At 35.7% G+C, this 24,644-nt stretch overlaps 1 protein-coding gene across 1 annotated transcript in view; it reads left to right on the top strand.

Annotated features, from left to right (window-relative positions):
• The window catches only part of Ddx10 (DEAD-box helicase 10), a 118,092-nt gene extending 95,289 nt beyond the window's left edge, over positions 1–22,803 (top strand). The window contains exons 17-18 of the mRNA XM_042682879.1: positions 9,537–9,676; positions 22,045–22,803. Coding sequence (XP_042538813.1) covers positions 9,537–9,676; positions 22,045–22,222 — 318 coding nt within the window. The 3' untranslated portion in view covers positions 22,223–22,803. The remainder of the gene's footprint in view (positions 1–9,536; positions 9,677–22,044) is intronic.
• The last annotated feature ends 1,841 nt before the right edge of the window (positions 22,804–24,644 follow it).

Below are 24,644 nucleotides of genomic sequence, written 5' to 3' on the forward strand. Positions count from 1 at the left end.
AAACAAAAAAAACAACTAAATACAAGCTGGGTTCTGGTGGCTCACGATGTAATCTTAGCTACTCAGGGGCTGAGATCTGAGGATTTTGGTTCAAAACCAACCCACACAGGAAAGTCTGTGAGACTCTTATCTCCAATAAACTACTAGAAAACTGAAAGTGGCACTGTGTCTCAAGTGATGAGTTCTAGCCTTGAGCTGAAGAGCCCAGAGTTCAAGCCCCCTGACCACTACCACCACCAACAAAAAAACCAACACAAAAAACCCTAAATGCAGTATATCAACGTTTCCATCCCAGATATGGAGAATATTGTTTTAAAAGGTCATTAAATGAAATGGGTTCATATTTTTTGCTTCTTTTCCCTTGGAAGAAAAATTAAGCTGAGATGTACTGAGACATCCTCTTATTAAAAGGACATTGGTTAGTTTTAGGTTACATTTAAAACTGTATAATGAATTAATCGTATGAAGCAAAGCTTTTGTGTCTTCCGCCATTTTCTTTTGGCTAGCTGTTTTTTTTTCAAGTAGTCTTTATACTAGCTTTCTCTTTTCTCACTTTCTTCCCCTAATGAAATGAAAATATGATTATTGGAAAATCATTTTCTCCTTTTCCCATGATAGCCCAGTAAGTCCTGTGACAAAACTTTTCGTAGTGTTTCACTTTGATTCCTGCAGATGAAAGGATTTAACAGGATTTTTATCATATGATTTTTCTGTTTTGAAGACTTTATTATTTTCATTCTGGCATGAACTGTTGTGGTAAATTTATTGTCTTTCTTTGTCATTTGGTGTCAAAAAACGTGTTTTATTTGTGCAAGAAATTTGGACATTTAAGAGAAACACTTGATTTTTTTCATATTTTGAAACTTTACTAAACCTTAACTTACTGATATGCAAATCAAGAATAGTTACTACAATAAAATACTTCTACCTTTGCTATAGTTTCCTTGAAGTTCTACATTTGGTATTAGGTAAAATTAGGAATTGAATAATTACACACACACACACACACACACACACACACACAACCTTTGCTATAGTTTCCTTGAAGTTCTACATTTGGCATTAGGTAAAATTAGGAATTGAATAATTACACACACACACACACACACACACACACACACACTACCTTTGCTATAGTTTCCTTGAAGTTCTACATTTGGCATTAGGTAAAATTAGGAAGTGAATAATTACACACACACACACACACACACACACACACACACACACACACACACACACACACTTCCTAAGTCTTACTTAACATTGAGATTGATCCAAAGATAGCTTCCTATGCATATAATCTTTTTTTCAGATGTCTGAAGTGGAACTACATTCATAAATAGTAATATAGCTTTTCTGAAATTAAACTTTTGAATTGGTCTTAGTGATCAAAAAAAATCACAGTGACATATAGCTACGAATCATTTAGCTTGGCTATTATGATACAGGTGCAATGCTGAAGTATGGAAAAGATCTAAGTATTTTTTTCAGTTATTCTTATTACCTAATTATGATGATCTGATAAGTAGTTTTGGCCCAAATCTAGCCATTTTCACAAGCTATGGATAGGTGACAGGAATAGAATAAGTATTGCCTTTGCATATAATTCTTGGTAATGAAAAAATGATTTTGCATTTTAATAGGGTCATTCTGACATGGTTACTTCTAATTAGCCTTTTCAAAATATCCTTCACTTCAAAGTACCTATGCCAAATGTTCTGCAGTTGCGTATACATACCAAGACCAGATTTATAGGTGAGATTGTGTTTTCAACCCACAAACAAAATGCTTTAAAAAAAAAAAGCATGGTAGCAATTGAAGGCAATTTCTTAACTAGTGGAATTTTTGAGATTATCTCTCATTAACATTCCACCTACAAAGTACTCTGCATTTTCATTAGTTCACTTAAGCTGCCATAACTAAATACTACATACTCTTTTTGCTCCATGTTATTTTGGCTATCAGGAAGAGTCTTTTATTCATAATACTAATTTTGGGATTATTTTTCTGCTTCTATGAAGAATGACATTGGGGTTTGATGGGATTTCATTTAATCTGTAGGTTACTTTCAGTATTCTAACCATTTTCAGTGTTCAATTCTTTAATTCACTGGTTAATTACAATATTAATTCTCTGGATCCATGACTATAAGAGGTTGTTCTATCTTCTAGTGTCTCTTTCAGTTTTCTTCTTCACTACTTTATAGTTTTTATTGTAGAGGTCTTTCTTGTTGTCAGTTGGATTTATTAAATTTTGAAAAAAGGCTATTTTAAATGGGATTATTTCCCCCCCTCCATTTAATTCATTTTGGGTATATAGGAAAACTAATGGTTTTGTGTCTTGCTATTTTGTCCAAAGTGTTTATCAGATTTAAGAGTATTCTGATGGAGTCTTTAGGGTCTTTTAGATGCAGGATCATATTAGCTACAAATAGGGATAATTTCTACTTGTATCCTTTTTTTTTTGTCGGTCATGGGGTTTGAACTCTGGGCTTGGCCGCTGTCCCTGTGCTCTTCAGTTCAAGGCGAGCGCTCTACTGCTTGAGCCACAGTGCCACTTCTGGTTTTCTAGTAGTTTATTGGAGATAAAAGTCTCATAGGGGCTGGGAAGGTGGCTCAGTGGTAGAGTGCTTGCCTTGCATGCTTGAGGCCCTGGGTTCAATTCCTCAGCACCACATAAGCAAAAAGAAAAAAGCCGGAAGTGGCGCTGTGGCTCAAGTGGTAGAGCGCTAGCCTTGAGCTGAAGAGCTGAGGGACAGCGCCCAGGCCCAGAGTTCAGGGCCCACGACCGGACCCCAAAAACAAAAACAAGAGTCTCATAGATTTTCCTGCCCTGGCTGGCTTTGAACTGCGATCCTCAGATCTCAGCTTCCTGAGTAGCTAGGATTACAGGCGTGAGCCACCGACGCCAAGCCTACTTGTATCCCTTTTAATTCTTTCTCTTGTTTTATTACTCTGGCTAGGCATTCAAACAGTATATTGAAGAGTAGTTGAGACAGTAGCTTCCTTTGTCACTTTCCTGACTTACAGAGGATATGTTTTTAGTTTTCCTCCATTTCATATAATGTTGGTTCTATAAGTCTGAAGAGTTAACCAGCAAAGTACTGTAAGTTAGGATCATCTGGCCTAGACACTTGACTGATATAGAACCAATTTTTAAAGCACTTCAGGCTGTTTCCAATTTAGTATTTCTAGGAGGAGGTTTTTTTTTTTCTGTGCTAATTTGAAGTCTTTCTAATATTGATTTAGAACTTTTTTTTACTCTATTTTTTACATTATTTTCTACATTGACCTGGAACAAAACCTTACTCTGTTGCTACACTGTATTTATAAATACGCTTTTATGTATCTTTTTGTTTTCTTTAAACCATATATATGCCTAATAACTGATTTAAATTTTCCTTAAGACTTTTGAAGTGCTCTTTACACTTGGGTTGTACCACATGTATGTGAGCACAGAATTTTATGACACCGAAGATAGGTTTAGTACTGTGATGCTCTAGAAAGAGAACTTTGTGAATAGTTGTGAGCTAGTAGTTTAAGGTTATTTTCTTCCTTCTCTCAAGATAAGGAGAGCATTAAACTTTGTTATCATAAGTTGGTCAGTTTTATACAAATTTTTCTCATAGACTAGTTCAGTGATTAGGAACCTCTAGATGAAAATTAAAGATGAGTAATCATTGTGTAATTATTTTGACAAGCCTGATATCTGAGATAAAGCAATCTGGGAAAATCTTACAAAATTAGTACACATCCCCGCCGCTCCTCTGCCTTTGCAGGGTCAGTTTAGTAATATGTAGTAATCTTTTTGTGGTAATAAAGGACTTGACCTTTTTTTTTTTTTTTTTTAAATTTGCCAGTTGTGGAGCTTGAATTCAGGACCTGGGTATTGTCCCTGAGCTTTCTTGTTCAAGGATAGTGCTCTTCCACTTGAGACACAGCTCCACTTCCACCATTTTTTTTTAGTGCTTAATTGGAGATGAATCTCACCAACTTTCCTACCTGGGTTGGCTTTGAACTGTAGTCCTCAGATCTTGCCCTCCTGAGGAGCAAGGCATGCAGGCGTGAGCCACTGGTACCTCTAGGAATTATCTTTAATTAACTCTTTAGACACACACATTGATTTATCTTACGGTAAAATATCCTTCAAGATCAAACTATTAGATTTTCTAACGAGTGGTTGAATTATCAGTGGCTGTTATACATTAACCTTGTATTAACTATCCAATTCCAAAAGGTTTTTGTTATTGTTGTTGTCGTTGTTTGTCACATTATATCTTCAGGAGAAAGCCAGGGTTCACTAACTTTTCTTAATTCCAATGACATATTCTTTTTGGCAGTCACTATTCTGCCTTCTGTCTCTATGATCTGCCTACGATGGAAATTTTTTGTAGGTGGGTTTTTCTAATAGGAGGGTCTTTATTTAGTTTTTTACTTAATGTATGACGATCAAGGTTCATCCATGCTGTCACATTTGTCGTTACTTCATTTTTTATTTTTGAATTTTTCATTACTTCATTTCTTGATTTAACAAATAATACTCCAATGTATGGATATCCCATATTTTATTTGTGTGCTTATTGGTAGGGCATTTGAGTTTTTTTCCTCTTAACTTTTGGCTAATATAAAGTCTGCTTTTTATAGGCATACTTTTCTGTGGGTATGTTTTCACTTCTCTTGGACATATAATTTGTATTGTCATCTCTGGGTTGTATGATGACTATGATGAACTTTGTGAAGAACTGATTCTTGCTTTCTGCAGGTAAAGTCTTACTTTGGAAGTACTTTGTCCTCTCCCAATTTTCTTCAGCCATTGTTGAGCAAAAGGATGGTCAGGAATAAGAAGAAAATTATTAGTTAAAAAAATGAAAGGATAATTTATTTAAAACTAGCCAGCTAGAAGTAATCCTGCTCAGGAGCTCGCTGTAAGATCAGGGTGTTCCCTGGAGAAATAAGGTCTGTCTAAAACGTTTTTTTTTTTTTTTTGGTTTGAAATGTTCAGTCAGTGATATTTGAAATTCAGTGATACTGATATGGCATATTTCTTTGGAAGATAAATTTAACATGTAGGAATATTTTTCCTTTATTTGATGTTTCTGTCTTTTTGTATCCACATAGTTAATGGCTTTTCACATTTTACTAGATTAATTTGTATGCATTTGTCAAAGCCTGAGTTCATTTCTGATTTTAAATTGCTATTTGTTTATTTTACCAAACAAGAGCCAGTTTCAGTAGCTGAGAGAGATTGGTCTTGGGCTCCTACCTGGAGAAATAATGAATTGGTAGAACAAACCATAAAAAAAGTTGTAAAACCAAACATGGAGGTGACTAACAATCCATCTTGTCAGTGTTTTATTACCACTCCAAAGCTAGATCTCAACTAACTCCATAATGGTTTTTCTTCTCCCCCTAAGATATAACAGTTGTGACCAGGATAGAAAATATAACCACGTATCAGAGATACATAATTTTACTCATTCCATGACTACTTTATGAATTATTGAAATGCTAGGAATTCTTACCCTTCGAAATACTACTTTCAGGATTTTATTCCTATGTTTGTGCATCTCAGCATCCTGAAACAATTGAGAGAAATGGCATGTGTCACTAGGCAGGTACAACCTAAGTCCTGTGTGAGGCTTTCAGAGATGATCTCCTCAAACCTCAGAACTGTGAATTAGAAACATGTGCTCTTAATACTAGTTTAGCTCTAAGAAATCCAGTTGTACAATCAGTAGTCCTTGACTGGGTAGTGGGAGACTGCAGGTAACCTATTGAAAGTCATGGCGGTCCTCTTCCCTCATGTAGGTGTGGGTGAATGCCACCTGTCTTTTGTGTTGTTTCACGGGTTGAAGAACATAGTCTATACATTTTATAGTTTGTTGTTTATAATTACTAATTAATTGTGGATACTTTAAAATGACATTAAGATATTCTTTTCAGATCTTTTACTTTTAAACTTACATATTGTATACTTGGCTTTTTTGTGGTTTTGACACATACATAGAGTCATGTATCTACTGCAGCCAAAAATACAGAATAACTCCATTCTCTCGAATATTACTGTCTTGCTGCCTAGCACTACTGGTCTGTTTCCTGTCCTTAAAACTTTCCCTTTTCCAGAATTTCATGTAAAGTGACATACAATATGTAGCCTTTTGGGTCTGGCTTCTCTCATTTAGCAAGGTGAATGGATGTAGATCCATCCATATTCTTACATAGATCAGTCCTTTTCATTGTTGAGTAATATTCCAGTTATGAAACTAAATATTTAGGATCTGGTTTAAAAGTATTTTTTATCTATCTTTCTCAAGTACTTTGGTATATTCTTTTAACCTTTAAACCTTTGTGAAATTACTTCTATATTTTAATCATATTCTTTTTGTGTATAATATTTTGTATTTTTCTAATACACATATGCTGCTTTCTGAGAAGATTTACATTTGTTTCATGTTCAAGCTTACATTACAGTTAGATTTAGAAAGGCAGAAGGATCCTTGAGAACTACAAGGTTACCAAACTGAAAATTTTCAACAACCTTGAACAGTAGAAATCAGTGTTCATATTATAGAGATGAAGCCGAAGCTGTCCCTGAGCCTTTTCCTGCTTAAGGCTAGTGCTCTGCCACTTGAGCTACACCTCTATTTCCAGCCTTTTGGTGGTTAATTGGAGATAAGTCTCGCAGACTTTTCTGCCTGGGCTGTCTTCGAACCACTGTCCTCAGATTTTTTCACTAGGATTACAGACCTTTCTGGAGCCCAACTTGGACCTGTATTTTTATAATTCTTTTAGTTTCTAAGTTCATGTACCTGAGAAGACGATGCAAACCAATGATGACTAGTAAAGGGATGTACCATTACTTAATAGCTTGCTAGAAAATTCTAGTATTATCAATATCCTGTAGAGCTCAGTTAGATATTTCTATTTTTAAATAAGGAAGTAAATGAACAATTTAGGAAGGACAATGAATTTTATGCAAGGTGGTCTTAGGAGAAATTTCATTTGGCTCAAAATCTTAAGATTAAAATGCTGAATCAGACAGAGTCCTTCACTGGCATGTTGTGTTTCAGATTCCATTCTTTAGGCCAAAGTCAGAGTGCATTAAACAGTTGTCAGATTAATATTCTAAATGGTTAAGATCCTTCCAAATGTGGAATTTGTTCTTTGATGCTTTGAATATTCATGTGCTAGCCCTTTGCCTATTGCTCTTAACTACATTCACAGCATGTATTATTTATATAGCTTTTCTTGTTCTTTCAATCAAATGCTTTCATTGTTTTAGAATGTTCAGAGAAGAATTTGGGTAAGCACTACTAGCTTTGAAGGACTAATTCTGTAAGTAGGGGGCCTTAGTATGGATTTTCCTGCTTCCTCCCCTTGGGTATGGATTTCATCATTCTGCATTTCCTCTTACTTTCTTGGATTCCAGCCAAAACTGCAATATGTTGCCTATCTGAAATATATTTGTATATCAGAAACACAGATGTATATGTACACATACATTATATATATGTATATATGCATATATAAGTATGTGCATGTATATACACACGCAAATAGTGTTGAGTATTAGGAAGAACAGATTTTGTTTTTTTGAGCTGCTTCTCCATAATTGTAGTCTAGAATCCTCGATAAGATATAGAGCAATCAAATGCAATTCAGCTGAATATATCTTAGAGGTGTGCTAAATTCAGTCTAACCAGATGTTGAAGAATGAAAGTATATAAATTAGTACTATGCAGTTTATATTCTATTTATATTTTATATTTATATTCTTTTATATTTATTTATATATTTTTCTATTTTTTATATTCTACTTACAGTTACCAAAAGCTTAGTTAAAAGTCTTTTTGGTGCCTTTATGCAGTATTAACCATTAAGATTTTCAAAAAGATGTGTTAATATGATGAAGATCATAGAAGGAGAATCTGCCTTATTCCACCCAGAGTTTCCCAAGTGACTGTATGTAGCCTTATGTTTCAGAATCATTCACTGATTAAAGACTTGCACAACTAACAAATTTTAATGTAACAAAAGTATTAAAAATCCATCCATGTGCTATTAGATTGTATGTTGCAGTAACTTTAAGAACTTACTATTACTCAGGGTTTGTTGGGATATCAAAAAAGAATAACTACAGTTACCTGAAAAGGCTGTATAGTAATTTTGCCCTTTCTCAACTACTTACTGTGAGGGGCTAGATTTTCTTTTTTTCAAGCAGAACAATCAATTGCAGCAGATGGCATGCAGAAGCAGATTTGAGAGTTTAGCTATCTGTCTTTTAAGATAGACATTTAACACTTGGAATAATATACAATATCTTTCTGTAGTTTTAGCATGGATAGCTATTTTTTTCAACAAAATGTTTTATATGTTAACATATAGTGAGGTTATTGTTAAATAAATTTACAAGTTCTATTTTAAAAAATTCTTTGTTTTAATATGATTTGTTTTACTATTTCCTGTCAGTAGACTCTCTTTACATTAACAAATGTTGTTTGGACTTTTCCATCCAAGACAGAAATGTGAGAATCACTTCACCCCGGCTTTGTGTTGCTGCTGATGGCAGTTTTTCATCCTTCCTCTTCTGTGTTTCTAGACAATGTGTAGTTACCTAGAAGCTTTCTCAGGAAGGCAGTGGAGATTTTTTTTCTGGTGGTGACTAATGCTTCTTTACTTCCTCCTTCTTTTATTATGCTTAGAGTTTAACTGTAGAGAGCTGTTCAAAAACTGTTTTAGTAGTGACCTGTGTAGTTGATGGCTGTGCTAGTTTTCTGAGTTGTGAATCAGTTTCTAGGAAGAGCATTCATCATCTGAAATCAAAGAATCATTGAAGTACTTTGCACTTGGTTGGGAGAAGAATCATAAAAATGGTACCAGAAAAACCCAGATTTTTATATTTCTTACTTAGATTTGTTAAATGTGTGTAGCATTACTTGAGTTCATCTACTAGGCAGCAAAACTAATCTTCCAGTAAGTGATTTATAACATGATGTGTAGTATTTGCTGTTTTATTACTTTATTCTTTGTCAAAAGTAAACTACTAAAGAACAGAAACATAAAGTAGCCCATCTACTTAACTTACATGAAACTAGATAGATCCTGCCTTTATGCACCTCTCTTCCATGCATTATTACTTCTATTTCCTTTGTTTTCTATTTGTTTTTATTTGTTGTCTATTTTCTTTGTTTTTCCTTTTTCCCAGGGTTCTTCTTGACTTTGTATTTGCATTTGATTTCAGAAGATTGCTCATAGTGGATAAGCTTGTTGCAGATCTCTCTCTCTCTTCCTCTCCCTCTTTTTTTTTTTTTAAAGATTTAGACTACTGTGATCATAAAACCAGAGATTTCTTTTCTGAATCTTACCTTATTTTACTTTTTGAAATGATACATATTTCTTTCCTTTTGCAAATGCTTGTAATTCTAAAAGTCACAGAGGTCTTCACCAAAATATAAGTATTCTAATTGAGAATATCAGACTTTTATGTCTCTAATAAAACAACTATTCAAACTCACAAATTTCTTTGTATTTTCTAAGGCTAAAGATGAAGAAGAAGAAGCCTTTCTGGATTGGAGTGATGATGATGATGTTGGATTTGATCCAAGCACCCTTCCAGATCCAGATAAGTACAGAAGTTCTGCAGAATCAGATAGTGAATACATGGAAAACAATATAAGGTATGTTGTTAACGATGGTATTGTTAAGTCCATACTTAATTTTCATCTAAGTTACCTTTTAGTGAATCCAAATAACAATATTAAAAAATTACTGCAAGAGATATTTGCTTTTAGTATCTTAGAAAATCATGTTACTAATATTGCTTCTGATCATTTTACAGATTGAAAAATTTTTCTTTTGTAGTTCATATTAACAAGTTATGACTGAGAGACTTGCACTTTATTTTTCTTTATTCATTTTACTTTTCATCTCTGTTGTTCTAAGTCCTTTTTGCTTAAGTATTTGATGAATTAGGGGTGCATATAAAGCTGGGCCCTACTGTCTCACACCTGTAATCCTAGCTATTCAGGAGCTGAGATCTGATAACTGTGGTTCCAAGTCAGCCTGGTAAGAAAGTTCTTGAGACTTATATCCAATTAACCACCAAAAAGCTAAAAAGTAGAACTGTGGCTTAAGTGGTAGACTGCCCAGACTCTTGTGTTTAAGAGCCAACACACACACACACACACACACACACACACACACGTATAAAAAGAGACAGGATTAGTTTTGCATCACTGTCACTGGACTCAGCTGAGAATGTTGTTAAAAAAATCATCTTATGTATTTCAGAAGGGAGAAGTTATGCTTTTACATTTTTTTAAAAAACAGGAAACTTTTATATAAATAACCTTTAACAGATTCTTTCAATTTAAAGCCTGTTCCTTTTCTATCTATTACCTATTTGCCAGTATGCCAAAAATAAGTGAAATGTGATGAATTTGAATAATGGTATGACTTTCTGAGCATTTTCCCCCATATTACTCTGTGTTAGATTACATTAACATTATCTTCATTTAAAAGATGCAGTTGTTAAGTTCCATGGAGCTTCTAAACAATTAAAGAAATTAAATACTAATGATAGGTAAAGTAAGTGTACCTGAAGGGAAGATCAAATCTGAAACCCCTCAGATGTGACCCCAGGAAGCTTGGTATTGCAAAAATAACCCATAAAGAGCCAATTTGTTTTAAAATACAACAGCATTGTGTGTGCATGTGTGTATGTGTGTGTGTGTGCGTGTGTGTGTCAGAAAGGTTATTCTCTTGGAAAAAATGTTATAGAGAGATATTGATTTATTCATTTAAGTCACTTACATGATTTAAATAATTTATTCTTCATTTAAGCATAAAATTGTTTAGTAATAGAGAAACTCACTTGTTAAAAATGTAGTCTTAGTAGGTAATGTTTGGTACTTGTACTGGTACTAGACAACTATGCACTGGCTTTACTATTGCCAAAGAACCATGAGTAAAAATAAATTTATTAGGATTTAGAAAAATATGTAGGTTGTACCATTTGAGCTAAAAGATTTAGGTTCAGGTCATATTCCTAATATTTAGAAACTGATTTCTAAGAGTAAATACATACATGCTGTTTTAGAAAGCTCCTGGGTATATATGCTTGAGACTTATATGAACTATCAGGATGATCTAGTTTGCTGCCCTTAATTTCTCAGGATGATCTAGTTTTCTGCCCTTAATTCCTGTATCAACATACTTCTTTCAGAGTGGTCCATAGGATCTTTATTTTGATAGATGTGATCTAACTTAATGTATGACTTTAAGTCACTTTTTTCTGTGTACTCTGGCTGTTTTATGTATCTGTCTAATATACCTTTAAAGGTAAACAAACCTTTGACGTCATTGGCATGACCTCAACAATCCTGCATCTGATGTACATGATGTTTTTTCCTAACATTTAAAAAAAATGAGTTTCTGAGTCATCTTTCATCTGTGGATGGTAGACATTCTTACTCTCATGATGACAATTTTATACTATACCTAGTTAGTGTAACATGTTCTAACCGTTTCATGTACTTCATTCTCTTAAAAACTGCAAGTATTTTGTAGCTTTAAATTATTTTACTTTTTTTTTGGTACCATCACTTCTTAGCTTCAGCCTCTAATTCCTACTTTTAGTCTTTGTCATGGACACACAGAAAACCTGAAATATTTGAGTGTATTAACTGCTTGATGATACAGATTTACAAGGCCAGAAAGTAATTATATGTAATGAGTCCTAGTAGTTTGAATAATTCAAGAGATGACAGAGGGAAGGGGTAGGTTGGGGAAGGATGGGTGAGATGTTGAAAGGGGTGACACTGATCAAGATATATTGTATTCATAACTGCTTTGCTAAATGGCAACTTCTTTGTACAACTACTTAAAGATTAAAACACACACACACACACACACACACACACACACACGCACGCACGCACGCACGCACGCACGCACGCACGCGCTTACTGTAGATGGTTGGAAGAAGCCAAGAGCAGACTGTGTAATGGAGATGATCTAGGAGTTAAAGATACTGTGAGAGATTCCAAAGCAACTTAACCTAAAGACAAGGGCACCGATGGAAAACAATTAAGTATTATACAATTTTAATTTCAGGCACAACTAGAAGCTCTAAGCTGGCAGATTAACATTTGTCAAACTAAAGAAATACTTTGTTGAGTGGGATATCCATATCTCATTGATACCTTATTCAATATTTCCTACAACTGGTATTGCTTTTATTATGAACGTGAGATTTCATCCTTTTAGTCTATTTACAGATTTCCTGGAAGTTTTGTTCTTTGTCTGGTATTCCCTCTTATAGATGAAGAAACCAAAACTTTAAGGAATGAAATGTATGTTCAAGATCACAGACTGAGTTAGGGAGAGACATGTGATCTGTGTAAATGAGTTAGGTGTACCACATTGATCATGTGACCTAGAACTGCTGTGGCACTAGGAGAGGTATGTTAGGAAAACTGCCTGAAGAAAAACACATGGTTTGACTAAAAACCTGGATCCATGTACTAACTATAGGGTAGATAAGGCTAGACTATGATTCATGTTTTTAGGATTATTGATATTCTGGCCCAGATGTTTGGGGCAAGGAAAGGCTATAGACTGTTTGACATCATCCCTGGCCACCAACAGTAGTAGTGCCCTCAATTTGGGTTGAGACATTTAGAAATGTCTATAGACATTGCCAGGTTCTCCTTCGAGGAGCTAAGCTGACCACAGTTGAGAACCATTCTAGCTGCAGATGCATCTTTCTGGAGCTTCACGCCCCTTGTCCTTCATACAGGGTGGGATTTGCCTTTACTCCTTTCTATATAACCTCAATAGTCCTTCCTAACACAGCCTCTATTGCTGAAGTGAAATTTGCACATAAAACAAAACCTATTTGTTATTCCTCATCTAGATTTAGGGTAAGCTACAAGTAGTGGTATACATGTTGTGAATAAAGAATTCAAAAGGGCTCACATACTAGTAATTGTAACAGTAGTTCTTGCTCCAAGATACTATTTACAGAAAACCACTCCACCAATTTTTCCTGTTCAGTTGTAATTTGGTTACATCATGTCTTTGCTGCTTAAAAATATGACAGTATATTTAAGTTCTGTGACACCAGCTTGAGAGTGTCCTTGTAGCATGTTTATAGATTTATCTGCTATGTTCTTGGTAGCCTTCACTCAGCATTTGTAGCCACAGCTCCCACTCCAGCTTTGGTCAACATCACTCTCCCAGAATGTCATCTCTAGGCAGATATAAACTTAGTGTTTTTTTAAAGACGAATTCATTCTTAAGGGACTAGTAGCTGTTAGTGCTGAACTTTCATGAGCTGGTTTTATTTTAAAGTTTCCTCTGAGTATTTCATTTTTCTTAACTTTGTTGGCACTCATAAATATTCAGCATGAATAACACTTTTGTCTCTACATGGAAAGACATTTTGTCAATAGGAAATAGGCAGCAGAAAAACAGATTTAGTTAGTGGTGAATGACCGAATCTGGGGTCAGTAGTTCCAGGGTTTGACTTTGCCCTCCTTCTCAACTGCCTACAAGTTGAAGGAGAATTTAAACCACTTTCATTCCTCTGTGGAATTATCAGAGTCACTGTCAAGTGCTGAGGATCCAAAGGGACTCTCTTGTGCAAGATTCAACTCCTTAAGTTAGCATGTGGTTGCAGTAACAATGAAAATATGAGTTCCTTTTAAGGAACTTAAAAAAATACTACATGCATAGCTCATTTTATCTGCAAAACAATCTGTGCAAAGGGGGTGCAGGAGTAAGTAATATACCCATAATATACAAGTGGTTGGAGCTAGATATACAGACACTATCTGAGGCTCTAGGATTTGATGTATTGTTTTTCATAGAATGTACAGAAGGAGAGCTTGCTTTCTTCTCTACTTATTCTTCATCTTTATCTAAAATATTGGAGCAAGCTAAGTTTTACTTTGTGGCTTTTGCCTTTTTCCTCTTTTGGACTGTGGAATCAATATATAGGTAGAATTTTATATACAGTGTCAGGATTTGCTTTTGTAATTATTGTTATTAAAGTAGCAATGAAACAATTTGACAAGATCCTTAGCTCTTTTTGATAGCAATATAATTTGTCTGCTGAAAACTACACAGAATCCTGTGTCCCTGTTTCCATTGCATTTCAAGACTCATTTACTTTTTGGAGGGAAAGACTGCTAAAAATTGCAAATTTGGGTTCATAAACGATTTTTATTCAGAGTCAAATAGTTATATTGCTTGAATGATTAAAAAATAATTTTAAAGATGTTCTATATATGGTGCTGAGAACCTGAAATGAGAACTAGCTTCATTATTTAACCCAAATTCTACTTATTAAGAATTAAAAATACTCACCTGGGAGGCAGGAATAGAGGCACATGCCTATAATCCCAGAACTGTAGGCTGAAGTGGGAGGATTGAAAATTTGAGGCCAGTCTGGACTACGTAATGAAACCTTGTTCTTGTTGTTTGTTTTATTTTGCTTTCTCATTATAAGTAATTCTTTAATGAGCAACTTTGTTGAAGACTGGGTTTTCTCTCATCAGAAGTCATTTGAAGGCCTAATGAAGAGTAATACTAAACTGGAAAACTTAATTTCAGAGTGTTGCAACACTGGGGACATGCTTGGGTAGGTGATGATCTTGAATATTGAAAACTAATCAGTGAAAGTAGTTGAGAGGGAAGCTGATGTGTTTCTGGGGAGCATAAAATGTTTTCCATGTAGATTAGTAGTGAGAAAAAAGTGTAGTCTTAATTCGACTTAGGCATTTAATTTTTTTTTTTTTTTTAATCTGCATGAAGGAGAAATAGTCATGTCCTTTAAATTGCTGCAGACCAGGGGTTTCTAACCCGGACTCTGTGAATGAATTGTATCTGTGTCTGTGTCTGTGTCTGTCTAGAGGTGAGGAGTCCTGACTCTCATCAAATTTTCAAGAGGCTTATGACCAGAATTGGGAAGAGTTGTGTTCTAATCCTAAATGACGTGTCCACATTTTATAGAAAAACATATGTACAAACAGTTGGGAGATACGCAGTTTTGTGCCTTCCCTTTCCTTCTCACCGTCCTCGCCCTTTTCTGATAGAATTCTGATCTAAGAGAATTTTTTCCCCTATCTCTAGTAGTTATGTTTCTAATGAACTCTGAGCCAATCATTCTTTTCTAGGGCTAAATTGTTTTTACGAATCTGTTTTTAGTTCTAAGCAGGTAGGAAAGAAAGTTAAGAGTGTGGTCTTTCTCATTATGGCTTCTATATGTGGTCATCTTCACCACAAGAAAGAAACAGCAGATTTTATGGAATGTACTGCAGCAGTTAATCTTTATTAGGATGGTTGTCATGGTCTCTAAGTTAAAATTTTGAAGGGAAAAAGCCTGGCAAAATGTATTTGAATGCCTACCTGCCAGTGCTTAATGATAGGTAAGAAGATTCCTGAGCATTTTAAAAATTATCACAAGCTCATTTGTTACTAGCTTTAAACCAAATGGAAAATGTCCAAACTGCATCTGTTGATACAGATACAAGGAAGGTTTTATACAAATTGAACCCCAAACTGGGCACTCAGATGTTGAACTTGCTCTCATGAATGGCTTCCCACAGTCAGTTTCAAAGTGTGTGGTAGGAAGACAACCTAGAGTTTCTGGGTAAGGGGATATTCGCTGTTTCCCGCCTCTAGGCACCACCCCCAGCTTCCTTAGGCTAAAATCACTTACGGTTTCACCTGACTTGTTTTTTTTTGTCAAAAGATAGAGGGATTAAAAAATAGCAACTAGGAGGTGAAAAATCTGCACAGGCTCTATACTAAAGAGTTGTGCTTTCATCCATCAGCCCCTTGATGGGAGTTTTGTTAGATTTCTCAATAGATGGTACAGTGACATTGATTTTTTTCCCCCTAGCCTAACACATACAAACTCACACAGCCCTACTCAGGAGATCTAATATGAAGCACCATGAAACTGGCTATGCAGTCTCATTTCCCAAATTAAGCTTAGAGAATCCTCCATTATTTTACTTGCTGTTTTATTACTTCATTATGAAAGTACTTGCCCCAGTGTCTTTGGAAGTTTATTGTTCAGCACATTGTATTTCTGTAGAGCACTGTATGCAGCAGAAGTTGACAGGTTTTCCCAGCAGCTTTTTAACTTCTGTGATGCCTTGACCAGCTGGCTTAGCACATAGCACGTGAAACATTCATCAGGCTCGAAGTAGGGGTTCTGGCTGCAACACCCTTACAGCCTAGGGAGTTTGGTTTTTAGGTTGCAGACTACACTGTTGTCTGCTTTTCCTGGATTTAACCCAAGCATCATTTACTTAAAATAAGCTGTTTTATCAGGACACAGTTTCCTCCTCAGGGCAGGCTTCAATAGTATCTTGTCACATGTCATTTGTCCCACCCCCTTCCAAACCTGGAAGTCTAATAGCTAAAACGTTCTCAGAATCAGAGAGGGAATAAAAACACCACGTAGAATAAGACCTAAGAATTTCCTTGATTGTCTCCTCCAAATTTTTCCACAATTCGTAGAAACTTAGATGAAGTCAGATTCTGCAAGATGGTCTTAGAAGCAATCTGAATTATAAACAGTTGCTCTAGCAGATGTAAAATATGAATTGCATGAGGTAGGTTCTGTGAATCAAGAAACTACTGAATGCCTTGTTCACATGCATCACTGTATGTAGTTTTGGAATATTTATCAATATTAGAAACGTTGCAACGTGAGAGAACTAGGAGTTTTGTGAAATTAAGTTAGGCTACATGGCATTGTGGGGGAAATTCTAGGATTCAACCTGAAGTTGAATTCATTGCTTCTACAAGTTGTATACCTTGAACAAGTACTTAATCTCTCTCTCACTTTTCTAATTCAGTCAAATGAAGATATTTCTCACAAAATTATTGTCAAGATATAATGAGAATAAAGGCCACTGGTATGACCATAATAGGGTCATTACTGTATGGTTGTCACTGCTTGATAAAAGTGTAACTGATAGAAGATTTTACATGTGTAAAAACTTTAAGGTTATTTGTGGTAACTATGTAGTATCTCATTTTTAATTTTACAACTTAATCCTTAATAGTTGAACTTTGGGAGTTTCCAGGTCTTTAATTAAAAAATATTTCCTTCTTACTAAATCTTACAACATTTCCCTAATTATTATTTCTTTGGGGAAAATTATCAGATAAGAAATTGCTGACCATGCTTCCTTTGAAATTTTGAAATGTGCTGTCAAATTCCATGTAGGAAATAAAGCTCACAGTAGTGTCGGTAGTAGCAATGTTGTAGGCTAAATGAGTAATAAACAATTTTAAGATACATGAATTCAGAGGCAAAAGGTCCCTTCTAATGAAAGGCAGGTTAGGTGTCTTTACTGGAAGATGAGGGATTGGAGATGAGTTTTGAAGCACTGAAACAGACTCAGATGGAAAAACGTTCTTACTTGTAGCAGGTTCTTACTTTTAGCTAAGAATGCTCACCTGCCTTTGTTGCTCATAGATTCAACATAGATAACATTGAAACTACAAATATCTAAAAAATTGAAATGCTGAAACCAGGAAGAAAAAACATTGTTGAAAACGTAACTTTTGGAATTTTGGGCTTAGTGTTTAGAGAACTTAGAAAATAAGAAAATATACACTATTTAAAAATCAGTTAATTTTTTTGATTTTTTAAAAAGATTTCTTTAGTTGTACAAAAGAGTTGCCATACAGCAAAGCAGTTCAGGAATACAACATATCTTTAAAATTCAGTTCTTAAAAAATCAATTCTTTTGGGTCTAAGAAGTAGACCTAAAAGGTCTACATATTCAGGGATATATGTACAGGTATATGTATACCTGCATATGTAATTATACGTATGAATAAACATAGAACATGAATCGTAAAGAGGCTACTTATGAGCAGAAGGGGAATGGGCAAAATAACAAGGTAAGTAATTTTGGAATAGATTTGAGCTATACATGAAAACAGCATAAAGTGTCTCAAGGAAAGCTGTTGATCAATAGGACCCGGGGGCAGAAAGAGAAACAGACTTTCGGAAGTTGTGCAATAGTGGGATGGGGCTTGACTAACAAGGATGAAAGAAAGTGCATGTAGCTGAAGAAATAGAGAGTAATGAAAACAGCTGAGGTTGTTTGCACCAATGAAAGTAGAACAGTGAAATCTGTTGCAATTGTTCTAGAAAGGGAGTTTTTTTTTGGGGGGGGGGTGAAATTGATTGGCATACAATTGCAAATGTGTATGGAAATGGCCACAGTGAAATCCCTCCCATAATACATGCTGATTTAAAAAATGAAGAAAATAAAAAATAATTTTCGATACATGAAGACTTTAAAATTTAATTCACATCTACATGATGATGTTTTTCCTTGTACTTCATTCTGTGATCACTTTTTAAATAAATTATATCTGACATTGCTAATGAGGTCTTTGTCATTTTGATGATTAAAAGATGAGTAGTTCTCTTTGGTTTTGTTTGTTTTCACAACAGTAGGATGGCTTTCAGGACTCTGAGCTGAGCCTGCTTTTGCCTTTTAAGATGTGCTTTATCAACTGATAATGCTGAGCTCTCTACCTTGAGCAGGAATTTTGCCCTTCTGGATACTTGGCCTCACACATTTGAAGAATGTGGAAAAAGCTTGGCATTTTACATTCCACAGAAGTCCTGATAAGAAGATAAAATGTGGAGCTCAGGCTCTGAGGCTACCTCATCTTTAAGGCCACTACCTAGTTGTCCAACTGAGGTCACCTTGCCCCCTTCACTTCAGTGGGGATGCTTGGTCATGAAGGGGGCTTGCAGTTGTTACGTCAGTATCAGAACAGAGTTGCATTTTCATTCTTTCATTGTACCATTATCTTCCGACTTTTCCTTTATTGGTAAACAGCCTCAGTGTTGTGCTGCTGTGAGGCACCTAATAAGAGTCTTGCTTACAAGTTGCAAGATTCCCTTCTAGAACATGCAGAAAAGAATTTAAGACCAAGAGACCATGTGAGTGCCTACATTCATCTGTTAATTGATGGTGAAATCCCAGTCTTCAGTTGGATCCAATGAGCTGCCAGAGATGACTAACTATGTGGGGGTCAGAACCTCTGCCTAACTCAGCTATGTATGAATACAGCAGAGGCTTTCCAGCACCACACATTGGGAAGAAACCTTTTCAGAAAAGAACAGATGAAGGCTTTTCTGAAGCTTACTGTTTTCTAGGTTCATTGCATCATCCTCTTCATGGTGAACTATATAGAATACATATCCTGTTGTTTGATAATTGGTTAAATAGACTACCGATTATTTGCTATAAAAGCAGTATAAAATGTTCTATAATTTAACTCATACATATTCTAAAAATGTTTGGGCTATATGAATTTCTCGGCTTTTAAAAAATCAGATTACCCACTTCCTGCTGAGAATATAATTTTTATGAGCACATTAACAAAGGATGCATTAGTATAGCCCACTAATTGGGCTCTTTCTGATGAGCCTCTCTGAGATTCACTTGATGTACAAGCAAACCAAAAATCAGTGATACCTTGTACCAAACAAATGATAACAGCGCTGTGGCCCAGTGGAATTGGCACAGAATTGGCCATACTCATAAGCAGATTAGGACTCCATAATTTTTTTTTAGGACTTAGATTTTCTTTATTGGAATTTTTTATTATTGTGAAAATACCATACAGAGGTGTTACAATTACATGGGCACGATAGTGAGTACATTTCTTATCAAACATTGTAGCCTCCTCCTTTGTTTCCCCTTACCATCCCTTCCCCTCTCCCCTACACTCCCCTACCACCATCCCCCCCCACTCCCCCATCCCCCCACCCCGCCAAAGTGTAAAGTTCATTTTTTGACATAACGTCTTGTACATCTCATTGTTGTAATGAGGTTTTTTTCTAAAAGCTCTTTTTTTAAAAAACTAAGAATTACTTCTTTTCTGACTAGATTCTCATCATAGGGAACTTTTTCATATTCATCTTTCCAGGTGCACTTTCAAAATGTAGTAATTTGTGGTTTTAAATAAGCTCACAGTGTCATCTAGTTTGTCTTCTAGTTGTGAAAGAGAATGGCTGAGTCAGAGCATGGCAGCACTTCTGATAGGTAAAGAAAGGAATTATCTACAGTTTTGCTTCCAGCTGGTCATAAATGGATATGCCGATCAGGCAATTTACTATGATATCCAGGCTATCTTCTAAACAGTAAAGGAGTCCATAGGAACTCGAAAATTTTGCTTGGAATGTAGAGTAATATTTGTGACTTTTTTGCTGATTAGTCTATACAGCCAGTGTGAGAATTTGCTTGAGAGGGACTAGGCAGGAAGTAAACTAATAAGCAGTACTATGCACTCTCATATGCTTTTATTCAACTCTCACAGCTCTAAATTACTTATCTCCAGTTCAGTGAGGATGCTTGCTCATGAAGGATTCAGAAACGTTAGTTGATTGGCTGAGTTCTGACTACACTGGTGTTGAGCCAGTGGTCTCTCTGCAGCAACTTCTTTCAGTGATTATCTAACTGTTGACTGAGGCGAGTCAATGCTAATTATTTTCAATAGTCTGTGCTGTTGAGGTTAGATTCAGAATCATTCATAGCTTGGCTTGAATCCCACGTATGGTCATTAACCTATCTGGCTGTCTGTATCTATCTGAATTATCTCTTGTCTCTCTAGCCTCTTGCTGAATCTGCTCTTTATGATTATCTTTATGATAATTACCTCCTGGTCTCCTTTTACTACTATTTGACTTGAACTTTATTTTTTCAATATTAGCATGGCTACTCCTGCTTTCTTTCTATTTCCTTTTGGTTAGAATATCTTATATTACTCATTCACTTTTAGTCTACGTGTGTTTCCTTAGAGATGAAGTGATTATCTTATAAACAACATATAGTTGATTTAAAAAAAAACAAACCTTAAATGCATTCATTCTGTCTCTTAATTGGGTCTACTCTATTCCTTGCTTATTTATTTTGGGTTGTCCAGTTATAATTTTTTTGCTCTGTAGTTATTACCAGGCTTACCAAAAAAAACCCCTCTGTTTACTATAATGAGTTATTTTGAAATGATAACTGATTTCCTTAGCACCTGTGCTTATACTTTGGAACATTTGTGAGGAGAGATTGCTGGAGAATCCCAGTCAGCTACCATTGTGCTTCATCCCCACTAGTTGCATCATTTTGAACATAGTATCTCAGACTACTGAGAGTATGTTGATTTTCTTTTTCTTTTTTCTTTTTGTCTTTTGTTGATTGTGAGGCTTGAACTCTGGGCCTGGGCACTGTTCCTCAGCTCGTCAGCTCAAGGCTAGCGCTCTATCACTTGAGCCACAGCACCACTTCTGACTTTTTCTGTTTATGTGGTGCTAAAGAATTGAACCCAGGGCCTCATACATGCAAAGCAAGCTCTCTACCACTGAGCCACCTTCCCAGCCTGTTTTTTTTTTTTTTTAATTTCTCAGCTGCTTTCTTCACCTTTCAAAAAATAGCTTTGTTCTTATGGTCTGTATACTGGCTATGTTCTGAATCTACAATAATATTGGCTTTCTTAAGGATGGATATATATTTTGAGGGTTTGGGAGTGGCTCAAGTGGTAGAATACCTGCCTAGCAAGCACAAAACCCCGAACAGAAAGCACTCCTCCCTAAGAAAAAAAGATTAAGTGCATTTTAGCCTGAGGAATTTTACTTGGTGTTTTAAATCATTTGTAATTTAACATTTCAGGCTCTGCTTTACTCTTTATTATAAGCCAATACAGTGGACATTAGAATTAGTAGCTAAAGGCTAGTAGGACAAGCAAACTAAAGCCAAATACAGCTAAAAGGCATCTCACTGTGTTCAAATTGTGGATAGCATATCCATAGCTTCCTAAAATCCTTGTGGGGATTGGATGGGACAGAGTTGAAAGATATTTAAGAATGATACAGGTATCCTGTTTCTTCTCAGGTAATATCACTTTAAAAGGTATTCTTGATTATTTGGTCCATTAAAATGTTTGATTTCGTACTAATGAGTTTATTTGTGAATTACATCATTGGATTTGTTCCCACCAGTGATACCAAGAAACAGCAAGGAATGAGGAAAAGGAACAACAATGAAGCAGAAGACATGGGACCAACAAGTCATCATAGAAAGAAGGCCAAGTGGGAAGCCTCAGAGCCTTTGGATACAGGCCTTTCCTTAGCAGAAGATGAAGAACTGGTGTTGCATCTGCTTAAAAATCAAAGTTAAATATTTCCTGTGCTGTGTGCACCTCAATACCTCTGGACATCACTGTGTGGACATGGAGTTGAAAACAGCTTTGGGACACATTCCCAAAGGGCACATTTTCCACCCAGAAGGATTCCACAGAAGGAAACCTCTGAGACCCTTTCATAGGTTCTGTTTTGCACCATCAAGGAACATACGCAGAATAAGGGTGGGTTATAAAACTTCCTAAGCCCAGTTTCAGCATGTGCTCTGTTAGGATTTATCTATGGGTTCCTACCCCATGTCATTGGAGCCACTTCATTTCTTTGGTTTTGTTTGTGGAGTAGTAGGGACTCTACCCAAGACTTTGCGCATGTTGGGCAAGTGTTCTACTGAGCTACATCCTCAGCCTGTTTCCTTTGTTTTAGTGGCAAGTGCTAGAGCCCTTGTTTCATTGTTGGAAATTCTTGTTTTGCTTATAGTACTAAGTTTTGATGTTACTGTCAAATGGCTAATTTTGATGTTTATTTTATACTCTAAAGAGACTTAGTATGATGTACCAGCCCCCAAAAAGAATGAGTATTTTTAATATAAATATTAAATAATAAATGTACATCCTATAAGCCAAAGTAGTACTATTTTCTTCTCTCTAGTGGTATGAAAGTACCTTCAAGAGCATCCTGAAATTAGAATGCACGTCCAGTTCCTGCCTGTTCAAAAACAGTATCCTTGCTGCCAATCCTAGGAAATCTATAGAAGACCTGATTCTCAAGATCGTTGAATAGACATGATCTCTTAATTAAGTGCATAGGGGCCTGTGGGTGCTATGCATGCTCCATCAGCAGCTGCCATAGCTACCTCCCCAGACCCCAGATGTTTAATGAGGAACAAAGCAAAGCAAGTTGAAGCCTTCTTTGTGTGACAAATAACCATCAGATCCTTCAGATGGAAAGAATACGCTGAAGAAATTTAGACCTTGACAACAAATAGCTCATTTTAGCACAGATTTGTGATGCTCTTTTACCATTCATCCTTTTCCTACTTCCCTACCCTACGCACAAGCAAAAATAGTTTTCAGCAGTAGGTGCAGTTTCATCTGTGACTCCAAGGAAGAGTGCTATAGTATTATAGTCAGATATTTTCTGAGTTAGTCTGTATTTACCTCTGAAAAATGTTTTCTATTTAGTGTTATGAGTGATATTAACATCCTACAAAGATCAAAAGGAGAAACTTGATAAGTTCTTCCTCTTCATACTCTGCCAGATTGGTTCTATTTGTTCTTCCTCTTTACTACGGACTCTCTTACCTATTATTTTTGTTCTCATAACTTCCGCCTTCAGTCAGAGTTTAAATTCTAATCAGGACTTACCTAGACCACTGAAGATCTCCTAACTGGTATGCCTCTCCTACTACATTCCCTAACTAGTCTTCACAGGGAATTTCTTCAGTCATCTTGTTATTCCCAGAGCCAGATGTAACAACTCCCCTATAATTGGCTTAGTGAATTAATAAACAGCAATAAATCAAGAGACTTTTTTAAAGGTGCATTGTAGCACATTTTTTTTGTCACTTTTGTAAATGAGTAATGGGATGAAAGCAAGATGAAATTTTATAGAAATTTGGGGTTTAAGTTAGAAGTGTAAAATTTTCTCATTAGGCTCTTGACTACTTTTACAGATCATAAAGCTGTAAGAATATGAAGATTTACCATTGAATTTACTCTGAGTAGTTGTTTTTGACACTAATACCAAGCTCCCTATATACAAATACTGAAAAATATATTTTAAGGCTTTTGGTTCATAAGCTAATTTGAATTGTATTTTATTCCAGAAATTGAATGTATTCTAACTGCTTACATGTTGTAAGGGATTTTGATTTGCTGACTTTAAAATCCCACCTAAAAACATTTATAATAATAATGTATAGTAGATTGTACTTTGTTCAACATATATTCATTACAACTCATTCTTTTCCTTAAAAATTATAGTCTCAGCACCCCACTGATGTTGTGATGGTAATGAAAACAGTAATACTGTGTTTTATGGGAAATACGTTTATTATTTATCATTTCAATTCAAAAATACTCCTTCGTTCTCAGGGCTGGCCCATTGTACTCTGTCTCTTTGGAGACAGGAGCTGTGTTTACATGGAATCTGGTGCTGGTAAAACCAGAGGTTGTCTATCAGCTCTCCTTCATCCGTTTTAGGCTGGTGTGGACCAGAGAGAACTCCTTCAGTCTGGGCCCAAGATGAGAAGACAGAAAGGTAGTTTAGGCTCCACAGTCGCCTCTAAAGCTTGTAAGACAAGAAACCCACTGAGACTTTTTCACAGTAACAGCATACAAGGTGAGAGAAGTGTAGAACCAATGAGAAAACTGTCCTTTGCTAAATAAGTTATTAAATACCAGGCCCCATATTTGCTCCCATTTACAGGGAGGGAAGTGGAAGAAAAGCAGATTGATAAT

The sequence above is a fragment of the Dipodomys spectabilis genome, unplaced genomic scaffold (genome assembly GCF_019054845.1).
Source record: "Dipodomys spectabilis isolate Male_0828 unplaced genomic scaffold, ASM1905484v1 ptg000076l, whole genome shotgun sequence".
In the NCBI taxonomy this organism is placed as follows: Eukaryota; Metazoa; Chordata; class Mammalia; order Rodentia; family Heteromyidae; genus Dipodomys; species Dipodomys spectabilis.